Below are 18,288 nucleotides of genomic sequence, written 5' to 3'. Positions count from 1 at the left end.
AAAATCTATATAATATATGGAAAAAAATCCTACAAACTCTAAGGCATAAATATAAAAATTTTGAAAAAATTTTGAATAAAACAATAAAAGATGCTAAATACAAATTCGAAAACAATGAGATAAGAAGAAGTGGCGATAATCTAAGACAGCTATGGAGCATCATAAACAGTAAAATGGGCAAAAGCAACAAACAAATGAAATTGCCTGACTGTATAGTGGTAAATAATCAAAAAATAGTAAACAAGACAAATATAGCGAATGAAATAAATGATTATTATAGTCAAGTTGGAATAGACTTAAGTAACCAATTAAATAATAAGTGCGATGATCAAATGAGACTGCCAGCAAGAAATAGCCAATTCATATTTATACAACCTAATAATCTTTGTGAAATCCATAGAGTAATAAGCGAAATAAAGAAAAAAGCTGGTGGGGTAGACAACATCAATGCAAGTACAATCAAGTGAATTGCTATGTTGCTAGCAAAACCTTTCCCTACTGAAAATTTTATGCAAGATCTGACATAAGATCTGACATAAGGTCGTATACAGGGTGACCCAATTTAAACGGACACCAGTAATAACTCGTCAGGGACAGCCTTAATCGAAAATATGGTAGAGACCAAAATTGTAGGATATCGAGGGGGAAGTCAGATGGTGACCTTGAATTTGACCTTGAGATCGATTTTCAAGGTCATTTGAAGGTCAACTTTAATTTTTTAGATAGTAACCCTATTTTTTTATTGAGGGAAAGGAAAGAGCGAGAAATTTTACGTTTAGAATTGTATTTTTGGTTGGGGTACCAAAGGTCATCTCAAGGTCATGCGGCCTGTTCAACAAGATCCACCTGCGTAATTCTTCTGTCAACGCCAGAATAAAAAAAATGGTAGAGACATAAATTGTACGATATCGAGGGGGTGCGTAACTGCGACCTCGAATTTGACCTGTCCTTAAAGGTCATTTCAAGGTCAAATTGATTTTTTCTTTTTTCAAAGAGGTCCCATATTTTCGACTCCGGGTTCTGAAAGCCCGTGAAATTTTGTGTTTTAAACAAAGTCGTCTACTTAACTTCGAAGAAAGGAATTTTAACATCTAGCGTACCATTTCCTGCGTTTCGTCATCATTATAAAACTTGATGTCCAGGACCCACGACGAGGACGTAGCAGGGTGGATTTTCATGTCCCATTTTTATCCTACCGATGAAGACAAGACGTGAATGAAGGTACCGGCCGATGAAGGCAAGAATCATAGCCCGGCCGATGAAAGCAAGACGTGAAGGTACCGGCCGATGAAGGTAAGAATCATACCTCGGCCGATGAAGGCAGAAATCTTAGCACGGCCGATGAAGGCAGAAATCTTAGCACGGCCGAAAAAAAATCATGTAAAAAATAGAATTTAATCTTTATCTAATTAAGTGTTCAAAAATCCCTCCATTATTTCTAATACATAATTCAATTCTTCGTTCAAGACTTTCAATAGTCGACAAAAGCACATGCCTTGGTATCTCCCTGCAAGCATTAATGATTCGTTCCATCATATTTTCTCTTGTAGTAGGGGCGTTCGCATACACGCTGTTTTTCAAAAAGCCCCATAAATAAAAGTCAGGGCTCGTGAGATCTGGGGATCGGGAGAGCCATTCAACATGATCTTCACCACGTCCAATACCTATCCATCGATTACGGTATGTTTGATTGCAGGTGAACCATCATGTTGAAGCCACATGCGCAATCTTGTCTGTATATCAACATCTTCTAACAGATTTGGTAATTCATATGTCAGAAAATGGAGGTATCTATCTCCGTTAACATTGCCGTCAAAAAAATAAGGCCCAATCAGATAGCCATTAACAATACCACACCATACTATAAGACTCCATTGATGTTGGTGATCGACTGCATGGGTCCATGAGGATTTTCAATCGACCAATAGTGGGAATTGTGTCGGTTCAGTTGTCCTGTATTATGGAAAGTGGCTTCATCGGAAAACATGACGCAGCTGAAAAAATGTGGATCGTTCTGTAATCTTTCCTGTGCCTATTGGCAAAATCGTAATCTTCTCACTAAATCCCGCTCTGTTAGCTCCTGCGTCAAAGTAATATGAAATGGATGGAAACGATGGAATCTTGTTATTCTTCTCACCGTTGCCCTCGGAATGCCAGATCGTACTTCTATTTGTCTAATTGAAATGTGAGGATCTAAATGAATCATAGCAAGCACTACCAGGACTCGTGGATCATTTCTCTCGATCGTTATAACTCTACGACGTTGTCGTGGTCTTGGAGGTCCTCGCCTCTCTCGCTGTTCAATCCTCTGAATCGTTCTTCGAGATAGATGGTGAATTCTGTTGGGGAAACGCCTCAGATATAATTGTGCTGCTGTATTATAACTGCATTGAGATGACCTTTGGTACCGCAACCAAAAATACCATTCTGAACGTAAAATTTCTCGCTCTTTCCTTTCCCGCAATAAAAACATAGGGTTCCTATCTAAAAAATTAAAATTGACCTTCAAAATCGATCTCAAGGTCAAATCCAAGGTCACCATCAGACTTCTCTCTCGATATCCTACGACATTGTATACATTAATTAAATTGTAACTAGATTATACATAGCAAATTATAACAATCATAAATAACAATCATAATTGCATTGAAAAATTAATAATAATAATAATACAAATTAAAATAAGAACAATATTTTAATCATCATAACGTACATCCTGAAATTACATTAATTTTCATCTCAGTGTCAGTCAGCCGCACAAGGAGCGGCAGTTACAAATAATTTAGGTAAAAGAAATTAATTTATTTACATAAAATAATTTATGAAATGATAACTAATCATGTGGTTGTGTCTGATTACTACAGATATAAAAAGTGCCTTTAAAAGGAAAGAATGGCTTGTTATAAAGAGAGAGAAAAAGAAAGTTCTAAAATATTGGGAGTTCACATTCCATTTGCGTCAGACTGATGTCAAGAATCAAGAATTAGCTTATCGTTTTTATATAAATAAGGGGTTTAAAAATATAATTGAGTTTGGTGTTCTTTGAAAAAAAGGTGACTGAAAATGTAAATAACGAAGTTAATTTTGTAAAAATTAATAGAGATCTGTATCGACCAAACTACGCAATATTTTTGTACAACGATGAGTTTGACAATCCAAAAATTAGTTTAATTGAAAAAATCATAAAAACTACAGAAAATAAAATGTTTTTCGTGTACAAAGATTGTCAAACGATTAGTTTTCTGAATAGTATAAAATGTTACGTTATACAGTTACCATCTAAAATTCAAAAAGAAAAGTCGTTTTTGTTGCGACATGCTTGCTTCTTGCTCGCGCGTAGTTTATTCGAATGAGCCCTGCCAAGCTTCGGGCTGGCGCACAAGGAGCTAACGTGCTGCAAAAGTCGTCGATTTGACGACGAGGATCGGCCTCGGCTAACTCAGCGTCTCCGCTTTAGTGGACCGCGGAGAGTGGCGGGATCCGTTCTGCTTAGCTGACTGAAATGGAAGTTGGAAGCAGGGTTATTCATGCAGAATAAAGATTCTTACTTGGTATATTTGTGTTTGATCTTTCGGGCTTGGCTTGGTACCTTTATTTACCTAAATTGACAAGTAGAATTTCTTCCGGACGTCGCTCGGTCTGTTTGCGCTATGCGCGTTTCGTGTTTCGCGAGAGAGAGAGAGAGGGGGGGGTCTTTATTTGCTAAAAGCAAAAAATAATACAATTTAGATCACAAAGACTGCGTCGCATACAGTCTAACAAAAAGAGAAAATAAAATATATAAAAATACCGTCACATAAAATCACATTTCGTCATATTTAATTATCACATTCTAATATTACGCTGTACATTTAAGGTTTGGTCATAGACTTATCTGTATTGCACATTTGAAATCTAAAATAAGTAATACTGAAAGAATTTTTACGGCCTAAGGGCCGAGTCTGACTAGATTATAACTAGATTAAGATTAAGCATGCAGCGACTCTGAAGTCGTCACGATTCAGTGGCCAGCAGGTGCCGCCGTAGTGCCCTTTTAAAGGAGGCGAGACATGGTAGGTTTCGCAGAGTAGAAGGGAGAGTTCTAGAACCGAGCACCCTGGACCTGGAAGGCCCTAGCCCCGGTTTCAGTACTCACGGTAGAGATGCTCAGTTCCAGGGGAACTCCCCTACTGGAGGGTCTTTGCTTGTGTTTATTGAACAATGAGGCCAGATACGAAGGTTCACCGATCCGGATTATTCTGTATAATAGAATGGCCTCTAAGTAGAGCCTGCTGGAATCGGCGCGAAGCCATTCTGGACGCCTCCGGTAAGGACTGATGTGTTCATCCCTCCTAACCCCGAAGTTGAATCTCACACACGAATTGCTCAATCTCTGTATCCGTATTCGTTGTTCGTTAGACGCGTCCAGGATAGTCACAGCACAGTAGTCGATGTGCGGTTGTATAAGTGTCTCAACTAGTCTTAGTGGTGCAGCTCCTGATAAACCGCAGGCTATACAGGGCTTTATTTCCTTTTCTCGTGATTGCATCCACCTGCGGTTTCCAAGTAAGTTTGCTATCCAATACAACACCGAGACTCACGACCGCCTCACTGAATGGGACGATCACTCCATCCGGCAATGGAATCCCAGGCAAGTTCCATGATTTAATATCGTTAACGTTCTTCATGGACCCGAAAAATATAGACTTGGTTTTGCCGGAGTTAAGTCGTAGACCGGAGCTCTCCGCCCAGCCAGAAACCAGCCGTGCCGCTTCTGCCAGTCGAGCCACGCCGTCCAGGAAATTAACTTTGTTGGTGTGTAGATAGATCTGGAGGTCATCCACGTAAAAAAGATGTTTAATTGTGTTGCTGTCGAGTATATTTTGCAGGTCGTTGACATAGAGGGTAAACAGCAAGGGTCCCAGGACAGAACCCTGTGGAACTCCCAGATTGGTTTCAAGCCACTCTGAAGTTCCGTTTTTATTCGAAATTACCATCTGAGATCGCCCCTGTAAATATGATTTAATCCACGGGAGAGCCGCCCTAGAGAACCCCAACTGTCTCAGCTTAGATAGTAATTTGGAAGGTGAGATGGTGTCAAAAGCCTTGCTGAAGTCAAACAGCAGCATAAGCGTCACCTTCTTTTTGTCAATTGCCATGCGTACGTCGTCGGTCAATTTTAATAACGCTGTTTGTGTACTGTGGTTTTTTCGGCCTGGAAGGGGTCGATTATATGATTTTTATTGAGATACTCCGTGATCTGGGTGTGCGTGATCTTCTCGAGTACCTTTAAGAGGAAGCAGAGCAATGCAATTGGACGAAAGTCCTTAACATTGGGAGGAGCGCTGGTCTTTCTTAGCGCGATTAACTGTGCCTGCTTCCAGATACTCGGAAAGGTCCCCTGAGCGAAGGAGCAGTTAAATAGATTAAGAATTAATTCACCAATAATTGGGAGGGCCTTGACGACCACCCCGCATGGAATACCATCGACACCCCTCGCTTGCGAGGAAAAATGTGATATAGCAAGAACGACGTCGCTCATACTAACAGGGCTAAAAGTAAAGCCCTCCTCGCTTGAAAGTAAAATAGTTTCCGTTACATTGTCTATATTTTCGAGGGGTGGCACCGATACTCCCGCGAAGTGCTCGTTCAGCTCCCCCGGCGTAAAACCAAAAAAACTCCTAATCCTTACTCCCAGGCAGGAGGCCGAGATGACGCATTCCCTTCCAGATATTTCTATTTTCATCAAGGGCATCCGATATTTATTGGCGAAGGAAGGACTCACGCTCTTGAGCAGAACGCATGTCGACCTCGTTGGTGAGTCGAAGGACCTCATCGAAAAGCTCCGATCTCCCCGTGCGCTCATAGCGCCTGAGTGTAGCATTGCGTTTATCGATTAGAAGCCTCAGCTCTGGTCCAGACCAAGGAGCATATTTCCTACGTGGGCAAACCATTTTCAGAGGCGCCAATTCATCAATTGCTAATTTTATATTATTATTAAAAACGCATAAAGCGCCCTCCAGATCGGTTTCGATGGAATTCATGGCTGTCCAGTCACAACAAGACAAGAGGTTGACAAGACTATTTGTGTCTATGCACTTGTAATCCCGGTAAGAGAAAGTGTCACTCGCAGGAGTGGGAGCGTAGATGTCTAGCGAGCCATCTATGACACAATGCTTGCCGAAACTAGGCAGCCACTCATTCTTAGAGTCCAAGATCGTGTCGTTTTCGTCGGTCATGATAAGGTCAATCTACGTGTGAGACGACGAGGTATGATGTGTGGGACCATGCCGGATGATCTGAAGAGATAACTCTTCGGACAGACGCTTGATAGTAGCAGCGTCGTCTGAGTCAGATAGTAAATCCCAGTTCAGATCACACATTAATTATGATCTTATGACTAAATTCGCCGCATAAGTCCCGCAATACATCAAAAAGGTTTGAGTCCTTTTGCATCGGAATTTTCGGGGGCCTGTAAATAACTCCGAGTAGTACCGGCGGTGAGTCGCCCCTTTGTACGCTGCAAAAAAGGTATTCTGGAATTCCAGGTTTTCCTAGACCCATAGTATCAGATAAAGCAAGCTTTTTAATTTTCAATCCATTGCGCACAAACAAGGCGACGCCACCTCCGTTTACATTTCAATCCTGCCTAATGATGGAAAATCCCCCGATGCTTACAAGGCTATTATCCACAATCGGACCCAGCCATATCTCCGCAAAGCCAAAGATGTCAAACGAGGTGCGCTCTGCCAAAAAATTACGGACGATCTCAATGTGAGCCCTGAGCGAGTTCACATTAAGAAAGCCCGCCCTCAAGCTACTCCCAGTACCCGGCGCATTGTCAGGGGGCCTCGCGAGTCATATAGAGGGCGCGGATGATGATGATGACGATGATGACGACTTTATGGATGTTGATGCAGATGATACAGTCGTCCATGATGGCATCGATGCTGGCAAAGTTGCAGCCGATTTGCTTGCCAGGTCCGACTCAGGTCTGTAACTTCAAGTAGCGTCAGAGTTTTCGTCCTTTTCAGTGACAGTCATGCGTGTGTTTGGTCGTCGAGGTTGTTTCGAGCCGGCCTGACACGCCGTGAGAATAGCCTGCAAATCGGCAGCAGATGCAAACACGTGCGCGCGCTCGCCCCCCCCCCCCCCTTCGCCTAGCCAGGAACCTGCCACCCGCATGCCAGACATATTTGAAGCCCAGTCCCTGTACAACGGGCCTCAAAATTTTAAACAACGAGAATTTTTCCTGGGACAGCATTTCATTTAAATAGACTTTATGTCCGGTCAAGCAGGCAGCAGTCTCCGGGTCTAGAGCCCCGGGCTTGATGTCGTTTGTGGTCAGGTAGTTGTTAGCCAGCGTGCTAGAGACAGAGAGAGAGAGAGAGAGAGAGAGAGAGAGAGAGAGAGAGAGAGAGAGAGAGAGAGAGAGAGAGAGAGAGAGAGAGAGATTAGATTAGATAGTTTTTATTTGCGTACATTATGTTGTACAATAATAAGATTCAGCATTGTGAAGTGAAAGTAGAAATACAGTAAGTTGAGGCGTGTTTAGATTATGTATAGTGTAAAGGTGTACCGATGGTGAAAATGAGTAGCGCGAGAATGAGTAGGTGTGTGCGTGTACATGAGTGTGTATGAGTTATGTGTTTTCGAGTTGAAAGTAGTAGTCTTTAGCAAGTTTTCTGAAGGTGACAGTAGATAAGGTGTTTCTGATGTAAGATAGCAGGCTATTCCATAAGTATGAGGCGCTGATATGAAACGAGTTCTTCAGCGTCTCAGTCGCGAAGGCAGGTATTTCCAGAGATGTCACCTCGCCCCTTACAGGCCGGAGCGAGACGCGGAAGTCAAAAAAGGCCAGTACGTAAGATGGTACGACCGAGTTAAACATTTTACGAAGGAAGCAGACTGTGAAGTACTTCCTGCGTCCCTCAGTGGTTAGCCACTGCAGCTCCCGCCTGTAAGGGGAGATGCGCTCATCTGTCCTTACACCATAGATGTACCGGATTCCTGTATTCACGAGCCTCTGTAGTTTTAAGTCGAGTTTCTGCGTCAAGTCACAGCATACAAGAGAACAGTAGTCGATGATCGGAAATAGGAGTGCTTGCACGAGATGTTGGTACTCTTTCTAAAAAAGTAAAGCCTGTACATTAGCGAGTGAGCACGGTTACACACTTGTGTAACGTGCTCCTTCCACGAGAGTTTAGAGTCAAGCACCAGTCCCAGATTACGTACCGAGGATTCAAAGCTGACCTGGGCAACCCCGATATTAATGAAAGTGTTAGCTGTTGAGGGAAGTAGATTTATGTAGTATGGGGAGCCCAGGACAATTGCTTTGGTTTTTGTAACATTAAGTTTAAGCTTGGTTTGCGCAGCCCAGCCCATTATCCTCTCGGCATTAGCACTCATTTTGTTTGATAAAGAATCGAGCTCCTCGAGGTGGCAATGACTGTAAATTTGCAAGTCATCCGCGTAAATAAGATGGGAAACATTGGAGTCTAGACAGAAGTTTGATAGTTGTCTAGTAAGAGCCTTGGTTCAAGGTATTGTGAGACTTGCCTGTGCACCAGCCACTCCAGGGCCTTGGAGAGAAAGCAAAGAAGTGAAATCGGACGGTAGTCAGTCAGGGCTGTTGGTGAACTGACTTTGTTGAGTGCACGCACAAGTGACAATTTCCAGGCAGATGGGAAACGAGTTTCGCTCAGAGATAGGTTGAAAATGTGACATAGTAGAGGAGCGAGAACTGGCAGTGCTTTCGAGATAACAACCTGAGGGATGCCGTCGCTTCCCCTGGCCTGGGTGTCGAAGTGCGATACTGCAGCCAACACGTCCGATTCCGTTATGGTGCTAAACTCGAAATGTTCCGGGAGGTCAAGACTTTCCAGGGTTAGAAGATACTACTCAACAGCAGGAGCTAATGGATCGTTGGAGATCGCGCTTAAATGCCTGTTGAGTTCATCTGTGGTAAATCGAGATGGTAATGGGACCTTAGTGGCAGAAATTCCAAGTTTCTCCAGCTCTCTCCAGATCTCGGCAACATCAGTCAAGGTTGATAGACGTGAATAGTAATAATTCAGCCTGACTTCCTCGACCTGTTTGTGAGAATTGTCTCTAGCTAGTCTGTATAAGCGGAAATCTGAATCAAGCCTGGAGTCCCTGAAACGCCTGTAAAGTTTCTCCCTCTCAGATACAAGGTCACGAAGAGCCGTGGTGAACCACGGGTGACGTTGTTTTCTCGGTGTTACAGTTCGTAATGGGGCGAGATGATTAATGGCGTTAGTGAGGTTAGCGTTAAGTGTAGAGTTGCATTCGTCAAGTGATGAAGCAGTGAGGGATGACCAGTCACATGCGCTAAGAAAGTCCCTTAGCTTCTCGGCGTTGATTCCCTTAAAGTTTCTGTAGGTGTATATGTTAGGTACGTATCGTGGAATCTGTACGTCGAGAGTGGCCGTGATAAGGTCATGTCCATTGATGAAAGGTGAGTCTGTCTTCCAGTGTGACAGCAGACGATCCTGCTCGTCGATTAGACACAAGTCAAGCCAGGTATCCGAACCCTGTTTATGATGCGTGGCACCATAGGGGACAGAAGAAAGGGAATTTTCATCAATGAAGGCCTTGATGAACTTGGCATCTTCAGATGAAGAAAGCTGATCAGAGAAGAGATATTCAGGCTTACCTGGCTTGCTAGACCATTCATCATCAGATGATGAAATAACGCTAGCTGTCAGTGATTTATGTATGTAGAGGGCCACACCTCCTCCTCCGTTTCTGTTTCTGTCCCGTCTGTACAGTAGGTAGTCATCTAGTGAAGGGATGGACGCTACCTTGTCGCTCAACCAGGTCTGGGTAACAGCTATTACGTGGAATGGAGAGCGAGTAGATAAGAAAAGCCTGATCATCTCAATGTGACCCGTAAGCGAGTTCGCATTAAAATGACAGACTCGTAGACCTTCGGACAGAGATACCTTAGAATCGGATGAAGACATGGCAGATGAGCTTGATAGTGGATGTGGTGGAATGATATGTTTGTGTTGTAGCCTCAGTGTTGAACGATGTCGGCAGCAGGCGGAAACCGGGCTAAAACAGCCTCCAGATCGGCGTCGGTGTTGATGACGATAGCACGCCCGCTGTCGTCGTTGCAGCGCATGTAAAGCGCATGTAGTCTCCCATCTCTGATAAACGTTCGGCAGCCCTGCCTCTTCTTGGCCTCCAGCCTGGCCCTTGAACGCAGCTTGTGGACGTCAGAGGGGAGCAGCTCGTTGATGTTTACGAGCCCTTGATGGTCAGGGCTCAGAGCTTTAGCTTCCTCCAGCAAGTTGGCGTCCAATTCGCTGGTGTGCAGCTTGCGTTTCCGGGCTTTGGCGATGACGATCGAGCGTGCAAGCGCACTTGAAGATAGGGTGAAGGCTAATGGTGGCAGTCTGCCGTCACCCATGGCGGAGCTGTTGGTTGCATCAAGCCTCCCCATGGTCCTGACTGATGCTATGTCCCTTCTGAGGATCGTGGGGTCAAGCGCGCTCACGACTGAGAAAGCGAGGAGATGCAGCGAGGTTTCACGGGTATAGTTTAGGCCCGTGACAACAACCACACTGTTAGAGGTCTGCTCCTGTCGACTCCTGACCTCTGCCAATTCACTACGCAGGCTGCAAATCTCCGCAGCGCTGGGCACAGTGCTGCTGCTGTCCTGCTGCATTGTAGGGCTCCTCGATGAGAGATCTTGAATTTGTGCCTGCAGCTCGGTGATGGTAGACTCAGCATTTTGTATGCGGGTCTTGAGTGCAGGCAGCTCATCGAGAGTAGTTAAGTAGATATTCGTAGGAGGATGATAAGTAATCGACGGAGTGAGAGAGTAGATGTTGTAACTCTTACGGCTAGATGGAGCGTTAGTGGAGAGAGTGTGAAAGTACCAACCTCGAAAAGTGTGAAGACGCCGTGAAGATTCTCTCGCGAGGCAGCAGATGTCGCCACGATGTTGATTGCAGTGAGAAAGAGACGCCGTGCAAATGAGAAAGAAAGCCAAACCAAGCCAAGCAGTTTTGGAGGTCTTGTAGAAAGTTTGCAGTGGAAATGATAAAAGAGAGAAATTGCAGCCTTCGGCGATTTATATATCGACATTATCATCACGAGCACGTGTCTTCGCAGCCATTCGTAAACCATGAGCAAACGGTGATAACAACTCGTACATGTTGATAATATCGCTACTACCGTTTTGAACAATATCGCACATTTTTAGGATTCCATACGAACGCTTCGTTTTTAGGACCTTGTTACGTACGCAGAGTGATTTAAGCTCGATGACCAACGTTTTGTGGCCAGTATTTTGGGACGACCCTGATCCCTGCCTATGTTGTAGTTCCCTAATATCAAAAATATCGTTGAGATCCGCTGGAGTTAGACCTAGCTTAACGAACAAGTGTTCGGTGATCTGAGAAGGTGGCAGTTGACATGATGCCGGTATACCGACTACCTTAAGTTCAGGCTTCGCTGTGCCTCGAGAGTACCGTTCCTTCAAGCTAGCTACCTCAGATCGCAGAGAATCGTTCTCGAATTCTAGTAATTCAATGCGTTTACCCTGATCATCAACCTTAACAGCCAGGGCATCAACTTTGGTAACGAGGATGTCAGTAGTCGAGCGGACCGTGCCAACGAGATTGAAGACTGATGCTAGTTTATCATCAAGCGACATCATAGCCCAGTCACGTGGCAATGTAGCCATGGCGGAAGATGTAGAGTTTGACGGAAGATCTAGACTCGTTGCAGCGTGAGGCTGCCCAACACCGTCTCTCACTGATAAGACCGAGCTGGTGCTAATCGAGCTGATATTAAGCACGGATTCAGAATGTAAATCTCGACCTAGATCGAATAAATTCTCACGCTCCCTAAGGCTAGGTGGATTCGGATGATTTACAGTAGATGTATACACAAACGTGTTGTATGTCGCAAGACAACACGGTTTACAAACTTTAGAAAACGCAAATCTAGCTAAGCACTTCTCATGAAATACCAATTTACATGTAAGGCACGTGATACGCTTGTTTACGACACCGTTACTACATCTCCTACACCTTGGCATCTAGCAGAAAATTTATAATAATCTACGACAGGCAACGCAAAAAAAATTGCGAAAAAAGCTTTTACTGCACTTTTGCAAGAAAGTAGAATTTTTCCTAACACCAACACGACCTACAAACACAATCTATGAAGCTGCACACGAACAAAACGAAATATAACGAAACTCGATCGCCACGTGGTCGAATAAACCTAACCTACAAAACCACTTAAATTCGCTACGCACTAATTCCTCACACTGCCGGCGCTAATTATCTGACAACTACCACAACCACATCAATTTAACACACAATAAAAATGAAAAATATTAAATTTCTAATAATTAAACAACTATATACACTATAATTACACTAAGCTCCTCAGCTGATATCGGGTCAGCATGTATTTTGCGCAAAGTTAATTTAAAGTCACTTCACCACACACAAACTTGAGACTGGGTAGGCAGGGTCACTGGACGAAGCTGGGACAGGAAGAGCATCCAATAATCCTGGTCGTCAGCACAATAGCAGTCAGTCCAGGAAGAAAAAGCCAAGTCTAGGAAGAAAATGTCGAGTGAAGCGAAGATGGCCGCAAGAGTCTCACTCTCTGCTACCTTGCTGATGTGAATATTCAGATCGAGTTTTCACCGCAAGCACCGATCCCAGGCCAATAAATAATGGCACACTCGGAAGCTTGCAAAAAAGCGCATGCAAGGGTCTGTAAAAATAACGCCCGGAGGCAAATAAAGGCAGACAAAATCCAAGCTTTAGGGAGAGCGATGTAAAGCACGTCTATCTATACTTACAGAAAGAGAGAGAGAGAGAGAGAGAGAGAGAGAGAGAGAGAGAGAGAGAGAGAAACAGAGACAGAGTATTCGATGCGCTGTCGGTCTCCGCGGTCTTCGTCGAAGTCAACCGCACGTTGCTCCGGGAATCCGTCGAGCTGGTTGCGCCGTGCCTCTTCTCGCCCTCACGTGCCCAGGATGTACCGCCTGCGACTGCATCTTTCTCGCCGATCGGGCTGATGCTCGCCCTGGTCGATTGGGGTCGTCGTGTTAGAGTCCCGCTCCGTTCGCTTCTCGCCTTGACTAGGCGCCGTTTCGGGTATAGCGCTGGCTCTCTGTGTCTCTCTCGCACCTACCTCGCCTACCCTATGTTTATACTTCGCGGGCGACTCCTGTCGCCTCGGCATGCGTCTCGTAAGCACGTGTTGTGTAGTGTATGTGTATGAGCGCCACTTACGCGCTTGTATGTGCTGTGCGCACGCTGCTTTCGGTGTGTGCGTGTACACTGTCACATTGTATAGTTTAAATTATTGTATGCAACCTATAAAAATTCACGTAACAGCCGAAGGAAAATATGTAGTTTCTTGTAGAGATTTATAATGTTTATATAAATAGATTTTCAAAGTAAGATAAATGATGAATCAATGTCTATGAAACTTGGAATAATCCAAAGATTAATCCTAAACTAAATTAATAGATCATCAATTGTCCTCATTGACTTTCTAGTATAATAGAGACTTGTATGTTAAGAACTTAGTACAAAATTTAAACATCCTTAACTGTTAAGACGCTTGGATTTCTCCATATTTTAATCCAATTTTCTTAACAGATAAGAATTGCTTCCTTCTAGAGGAAGCTGTGTAATAGTAAAATTCTCAGTTTTACTAAAATTTTGTAGAAACGTATTTGAAGGTGTTGTAACGGTTTAACTTTCCCCAAGAGACTGGACAGTCAGTCGGTTCCAGGATCAGGATAGGGAGCAATAAATATAATAGCAAGATAAAGGAGCAAAAAAGAGTCTGTTTTTATATTCTCAACAATAAGAAAATATATTTCTTAGTTAAACATTAAAATTTGGAATCAATTGTTAAATCCCGGCTGAAACAGAAATTAATTATGCGTCTTGTTAAAAATACTTCGCCTTTACAAGTAGAATTGTTTAAACTAACGCGGTTAACAATTTACTGGAACATATACGCGATTTCGTTACAAGAATTATTTGGTGTTCGCCGCTGCGGTGTATCGGTTCGGTGGCGGTATGACGGATCGGTGGCGGATTTTGAGGTTAGAAATTCATTCGGTATGGTGGAGTCGTGTGCGCACGGCTACGCCGATCCAAATGTGTCGTGTAACAACGATTCGACCGCTCTGTGTGCGCACAGTAACGGCCGGGATAGTGGCACGGTGTTTTGAGGTTATCTCTCGGATTTGTGGAGTCGTGAGCGCACGGCTTCACAAATCTTCGTCGCTCGTCTCGTTCCTCTCTTTATCCTGTGTGCACACAGAGATAAAGCGAGTCGTGAGATGTCGGCGTAAGGCTGGCTTTGTTGGTTAGGAATTTACCTTTGTTTCGCCAGGACGTGAGCGCACGACCGGGCGAATCGCCGGCGGAACTATTGTTACTCCCTTAACCCTGTGGGCTCACAGTGGCAGAGGGAGACAGCAATGTGTCGGAATGTAGGTTAGGATTTTACGGTGGCACCGGGTGTCGTTCACGTGTGCTCAGGTAGACGAGGCTCGGTGTTGTTCAGGTGTTCCGGGTTGTCTCATGTGCTCACGATGGCAATTCAGAGTTTCGGGTTTCGGTTTGTCTACCAAATCATCACGTGGGCTCACGAGACGATTTCGTCGGCGTAGGTCTATCTCTCGCTTTTCCTTGTAGTAACGTGTGCGCACGATACTACCCGGAGTGGAGCTCCAGTAGAACTGTTCGTTGCGCCACGCGATCCGCCTTATAAAGACGCGTGGCGCGGATGTGTATAGATGCGTTCACGGCGCACCGCGTGCGAAGCTCGAGCCGCCTGGCGCGTTGTCGCTGAGTCGCTCGCCGGCTGCCGTACTCCGTGCTCGTGCGGACTCGCCCTGCGGATGTTGCGCGCGCGCGCTCAATCCGCGTCGTGCGGATTCGCCTTTCGTTCGTTGCGCGCGTTTTACATGTGCGAGACTCGTTGTGTAGAGTTCAAATCATGCGTTTTAAGAAAATATCCGTGCGGATGGATATGTGTGTGTGTTTGTGTGTATGTACGTACGCGGAGAAAAGTGGTAGGGCTTGGGGAGCGTGATGCTGTCCCGAGGACAAGCCTGCTTGATTCACCGCGAGGCGGCGTGACCTACGAGCTGCTCAGCTGTACTGGCACGCGCTGCCGCCATGTTTCCGACCACATCCCACGCGGCGGAAGAATCACCTCGTGGGGCCGTGATTGTATCAGAAAGCGGCGTGATCGACGACACGGTTTTGTTTAGTGCTGTCAAAAATTACGCTGACGTTGTTCCTGAGTATACGTGTTTTATAGTTAGTATATTATATAGTTTATAATGGATGATGAAAAGTGAAACAGCTTTTTGTAATTTTGTTTCTACGCGACATATTGTATAATTAAAACAATAAATACAGAATGAAAATTATTTTTTTATTACGTGTATGTTCATTAGAATTTCATAATAATAAACAGTTGCTTTATATATAATATAGATCAATTGTCTATTCGTTATAAACACGTGACCCTATAAACATCCCTATAAACATCAGTACTTTTCAACTATATATAACACGAAACGGAACTGTGTTGCGGATCGCGCCGCTCTTCCAGCCGATCACGCCCGTGCGGGGTGATTGATCCGCCGTGTGAGAAGTGTTCAGAACCATGGCGGCAGCGGGTGACAGCCACAACTGAGCGTGAGTACGTTAGCGCCGCCTCGCGGTGAATCATGGCAGTGCTATCCGCCAGGATCGCATGACGCTCCCCGAGCCCTACCACTTTTCTCCGTGTATACCGTTATGATTCTGGAACCACGCGACTGATCGTAATAAAATTGGACATGCATGTATGCTTTCTGGTTCTGAATTCGGGAAAAAAATTTTTTATGATTCTGTGGATGCCGTACGATTACGGGAGTAAAAAAGCTTCAATTAAGTTGAAATTTCGGGAAAATGTCGATCTTTTGATTACCTCGGCTAGGTTCTTTTTGCAGCTTATGAAACCATTTAGTTTAAAAGATAGAAGGATTCAAATTTTTTTGTTTCCCACCCTGTATACCCTATATGACTGAACATTATTATTTTTGTTAATATTTATAACTCGTTATCTAAAGCTCAGAATGTTTTGAGAACATTTATGGTTTTATAAGGTAGAAAATGTCCGTGCAGATGGCTTTGTGTGTGTGTGTGTGTGTGTATGTTGTACGTATTGTATGTATACCGTCATAATTTTGGAACCATGCGACCGATTGTAATAAAATTGGACATGCATGCACATATATGTTTACTGATTTTCAATTTGGGTACATTTTTTTTCAACTTTCTAACCATTGTATGATCATTTTATGTTTATTTTTCAATTTTTGAAAAACTATGTTTGCTTTTTTTTAAACTAAATAGTCAAGAGTTTTGCAAAAATTATGATAATAGAAAATAGATAATATCGTCGGTCCCTACGAAGAGTAGTACGGTTCAAATTTGCCGCGAAGACTAGTACATTTCAGATCTTTCCCACATGAAAAAATCTAATTGTTTTAGAAAAAACAAATAGTTATTTTGGTTAAAATTAATAAAATTGCAATATTTTCAAATTTGCCAAAAAATTTTTAAAAAATTTCCATTTAAAACTTTAATTAGAAGTTAAAAATTTATATTAAATCTCATAACTTTTTAAATTTCGACATTTTTTAATTTTTTTTTTTTTGCAACCTTACCAAAACCAAAATAACTATTTGTTTTTCTCCAAAACAATTAGATTTTTTCATGTGGGAAAGATCTGAAATGTACTAGTCTTCGTAGCAAATCTGAACCGTACCGTTTTAGTTTACATTTACCTTCTACCTTTTAAAAATGCAAAAAATGCTTAGATCACCTACGACTTTACCCTCTGTAACTCGAAGAATATTTATGAAAAAATTCTGAAATAATTCGTGAGATCCTTGGAACCCTTTAGAAACATATTCCTACAGTTTCAAGACAAGACAATACTGTATATTTGAACAAAATTCTATGTATTTGAACTTTAAATTTAGTTGGAGGAAGCTACGTGCCAAAGAATCGGCAGCGGTTTTCTTCTTTGCGTCAAGGAATCTTTTCTATGAGTGTAGGTACCGTTGGTACTAACAATTTAATCCCGAAATTTTTTGTCGCGTTTTGTGCTTTTATATCTTAAGTATCCAAGAAGCGTACGTTACTGTAAGACGAAGACGACTTTGTCTAGGACAAAGCACTTCTGTTTAGCCCCTTCTTTGATACTTAAGAAATATTTTAATATTAATCAATATTATAATAATAATAAATACCTGTTTATTCCGATTGTCTGGATGTGATAAATTTAAACTTATTGTTAAATTAGCAACTGCATGATCTTTTTGAAAATAAAGAAACTTGATACAGTGTGTGGCACCGACCCAACTGGCAGTTACACAAATCGTAACACATATACCAAAGTAAATCTAGAAGCAAACAAACAATTTAATTATTATTACAATCGTAAATAATACAAAGAATACTCTTGATAAATTTTTCATTATCAAAGTCCGCGGTAGTGACCCGATGGCAAGAATAAGTCCTATACATTGTGCCGTCGAGAAGCATTGGGATATATATTATACTTCGAATTAGCTTTATAACTTAATTGCGTTTTTTATCCATTAATTTTTTTTTGGTTAATATTGGGTGAGGTACAAATTTTGAAAAATATATATTAGAAAGGCAAAAATTACTAATTGAATTATAACGGAAGGTAAAATTTTAAGTCCCAGAATATTGGAAAGGTATAATTTTGAAAACCTAAATTTGGAAATTCCTAAAAATATCGTTTTTGCAATATTTTAACTACAAATATCACCTTTCGCAATATTTTAATTCAACATTTTTGTTTTATAAATTTTTTCATTTCAAAATCTCGGTTTATAAATTTTGAATTTCTAATCTTTACCCTTGAGGTCAACAAGAGAATCGGGGAGACGAAAATTCAATAAATTTTCGTGAATTAATTTTCGATCATAAGTAGTTTGCTGGAAGAGCAATTTTTCGAGCGAAATGGGTGAGGGTAAAAATTTTGAAAAATAAAAATGAGAAAGGGTAAAGATTAAAAATTCAAAATTTATAAACTGAAATTTTGAAATGAAAAAATGTATAAAACAAAAATGTTTGGGTCGAATATTTTGCTTTCTGCTGCTGTACCACTCAGAGTCAACAAGTTGTTTCGATTTTTATATAGAATTTTTCGGATATTATTTAATTTCCGGGGCATGAATAGTGTCGCATTGTAAGT

At 42.5% G+C, this 18,288-nt stretch overlaps 1 protein-coding gene across 16 annotated transcripts in view; it reads right to left on the bottom strand.

The window, feature by feature from the left end:
* LOC107981432 (putative thiamine transporter SLC35F3) overlaps nt 1-18,288 on the bottom strand; it is a 671,722-nt gene that overhangs the window by 422,978 nt on the left and 230,456 nt on the right. For 14 of the 16 annotated variants that reach the window (XR_004345268.1, XR_004345269.1, XR_004227324.2 and 11 more), the window contains one exon: nt 17,312-17,464. The exons of the other annotated variants lie outside the window; for them this stretch is intronic. Coding sequence is in view for 11 of the 14 variants with exons in the window: in XM_031928083.2 (XP_031783943.1) it covers nt 17,312-17,464 (153 nt within the window). In the remaining 3 variants the exon portion in view is untranslated. The remainder of the gene's footprint in view (nt 1-17,311; nt 17,465-18,288) is intronic. 16 annotated transcript variants of the gene reach the window in all.

This window comes from Nasonia vitripennis, assembly GCF_009193385.2.
Source record: "Nasonia vitripennis strain AsymCx chromosome 4 unlocalized genomic scaffold, Nvit_psr_1.1 chr4_random0003, whole genome shotgun sequence".
Taxonomy (NCBI): domain Eukaryota; kingdom Metazoa; phylum Arthropoda; class Insecta; order Hymenoptera; family Pteromalidae; genus Nasonia; species Nasonia vitripennis.
The sequence above is the reverse complement of the archived record's forward strand: the minus strand, read 5'-3'. Positions and strand labels throughout refer to the sequence as shown.